General features: G+C 45.3%; 1 protein-coding gene across 1 annotated transcript in view; it reads left to right on the top strand.

Moving 5' to 3' along the window:
* Positions 1-611: 611 nt before the first annotated feature.
* The window catches only part of LOC106531447 (protein transport protein Sec24B), a gene marked incomplete at its 3' end in the record, with an annotated part of 20606 nt that continues 18770 nt past the window's right edge, over positions 612-2447 (top strand). Inside the window, 2 exon segments of the mRNA XM_014027322.1 lie at positions 612-883; positions 1707-2315. Of these exon segments, the coding sequence (XP_013882776.1) occupies positions 790-883; positions 1707-2315 (703 nt within the window).

Here is a 2447-nt window from a genome sequence, read left to right as displayed (position 1 = left end):
AAAGAGAACATTAATTTAAAAAAATCAATGACATTCTCATATACAAAAATCAGTAATTTAAATTTGTATTTTTGAATACATCTTCAAAATAAAAACATTTTCTGACAGGCTTCAGGAGAGTCTAAACGGGGAAATGGCGCCATCTAGTGGTCAGTTTGAAAACTGACAAAACCTTAAATCCGTCATCCATAGAAGAAACGGTGAAATTTTAATAAAGGATGTTAGAACATAAATCAGAAATAAAAACTGTACCCATATTAGAATCTTCTCCCATTTAAAAAATCAAGCTAATTAATTTAAATGTAGATTTTTTTTTTGTTGAAATTTGTTTATGTTAATGAGCGTCATGTTCTGTACAGAATGACCTCACCTTGAAACTCCACCTTTTGGACGGAAGTAGCAAAATAAAAGCATCCATCTTCTGAGCTGAACATTTTAACACGAAAAGCTTTCATCAACAGCTAAACTAACACAAAGTCTGCAAAATAATCGAATAAGGGAATCAACACGAACGAGCATTTATAAATAAATGTTTTTTAAATGATGTTGCACAGCTCCGCCACAAGATGGCGCTATTTGAACGCAAGCAGGTGTCCGCTCCTCAGCATCCCTGAATTCAGCTCTCAGCCGAGCCGCGCGGACCTTCCGAGGCTGTCCGGGTCTTCGCCGACCACCGAGCGGCCTCTGTGGCGGAGGGGCGGCCAGGGATACCAGCTCCAGCTAACCACTGGCTTCGGGGACACCGACTCGCCCGTTTAACTGTGGGCTGAGAGACGGGAGGACCGAGCCATGTCTGCGCCGRGTTACACCAACCACAGCAACTCCGCCGGCTACAGCCAGAACTCAACACCGAACGCAGGAGCTGCGCCTCCCCGTCAGAATGGTAACACAGGCCGGGGTGGTGGGACGAGCCAGCCCGCTGGCGTTAGCATGCTTACCGTGTGGTGACATTTTACTGTCAGACTTTTCACTTTTCGTGTTTATTACCCTTTCCCCTTAATTAGTCCTTCTTAATTTAAAACAATAAATTTAAAATAAAAAAGAAGAACGTCTTAATTTAATAAAAGTAAGGGGTTTATGCTAATGCTAACACATGCTAACTAAGCAGCTAACGCAGCCCCGTTGAAAATAACGGGGAAACGCAGGGTTTGACGTTAGCTCGGTGTTAGCATGTGGTTTAGCAGATTGCGCATCATTATTTTTACCCTATAACTACAGAAAACAGACATGTAGTCAGACTTTACAAAGGTAATGTTTTATTTTTATTGATAATTTCAGGACGCAATAAAAATGGTATTAACATCTGAATTTATGTGGTAAAATTTTGTTTAAAACGTTGAAGCAAATTGAGACATAATTTTTGATTGAGCTGTGTTTATTTAAGAATTTGGCTTTTTTTGTGTCTTTTGCTCAAATTAAGCCTTTAAGGTGCAAATAGAAGAATTCAGGATGTAAATGCATTTGATTAATAACTAGTTTAGCTGTTTGGAAAAGTGATGGTTTAAATACTTGAAGATTTGTCAGAAAAGGACAGTTTTTGTGCCATGTTTAGGATTTTATTATTATTTAAATGCATTTTTTCAGGTGTGTCGTGTAAAAAAAATCAATATTTTCTCCTCTGCTGTTGAGATAATTGACTGTTTTCCCGTCATGTTTGACTAAAAAAGTGACAATAATCTTTGTTTTTGTTTTTTTGTCACTGTCAGGTCCGCTGCAGACCTACCCACCTGTGTACCCACCTGCAGGCTACTACGGCGCTCCTCCTCCACGTCAGAACTACCCCAACATTTCTGCCCCGGGCAAAGCGCCGGTCACAAGCAGCGCCAGCTACTACCAGAACCACCAGCAGCGTCATGTAGCTCCGCCTTCGTACGGCGCCGGCGCGCCGCCTCAACCGTACGCCACCGTCCCGTCTTCAGCCCCGCCTCCTTCAAACGCCCAGTACAGCCAGCCGCAGCAGCAGCCCCCCTACGCTCCTCCGGGGTCTTACTACGCTCAGCAGTCGTACCTGTCTTCTTCAGCGCAGCTTCATCATCATCATCATCATCATCATCAGCCTAGTTTGGTCTCGGCCCCGGCGAGCGTCCCCGGAGCGCCCGTCTACCCTGTCGCCTCCTACCCTTCTGCTCCAGGAAGTTCCCAGTATGGGACCCTCAGCACCTCCCAGACCTCCACCACACCTCAGGCTCCGCCCACCCAGATGGGAGCGCCATTACATCACTACCCGGCGCCGCCTCCTACGTCAGCGCTGCAGCCTGGGTACGATGTGGCGGCTCACGCTCCGCTGACGGCGGTGAACGGGAAAGGAAGCACAGGTGAGTCGCTGCTTACCTGTTTACCTGTTGACCTGTTGACCTGTTTACCTGTTGACCTGTTTACCTGTTTATCTGTTTACCTGTTGACCTGTTGACCTGTTTACCTGTTGACCTGTTGACCTGCTGGCTGAG

This window comes from Austrofundulus limnaeus, unplaced genomic scaffold (genome assembly GCF_001266775.1).
Source record: "Austrofundulus limnaeus strain Quisiro unplaced genomic scaffold, Austrofundulus_limnaeus-1.0 Scaffold635, whole genome shotgun sequence".
Taxonomy (NCBI): Eukaryota; Metazoa; Chordata; class Actinopteri; order Cyprinodontiformes; family Rivulidae; genus Austrofundulus; species Austrofundulus limnaeus.
Note: the sequence above shows the minus strand (reverse complement) of the source record. Positions and strands in the feature narration are given on the sequence as shown.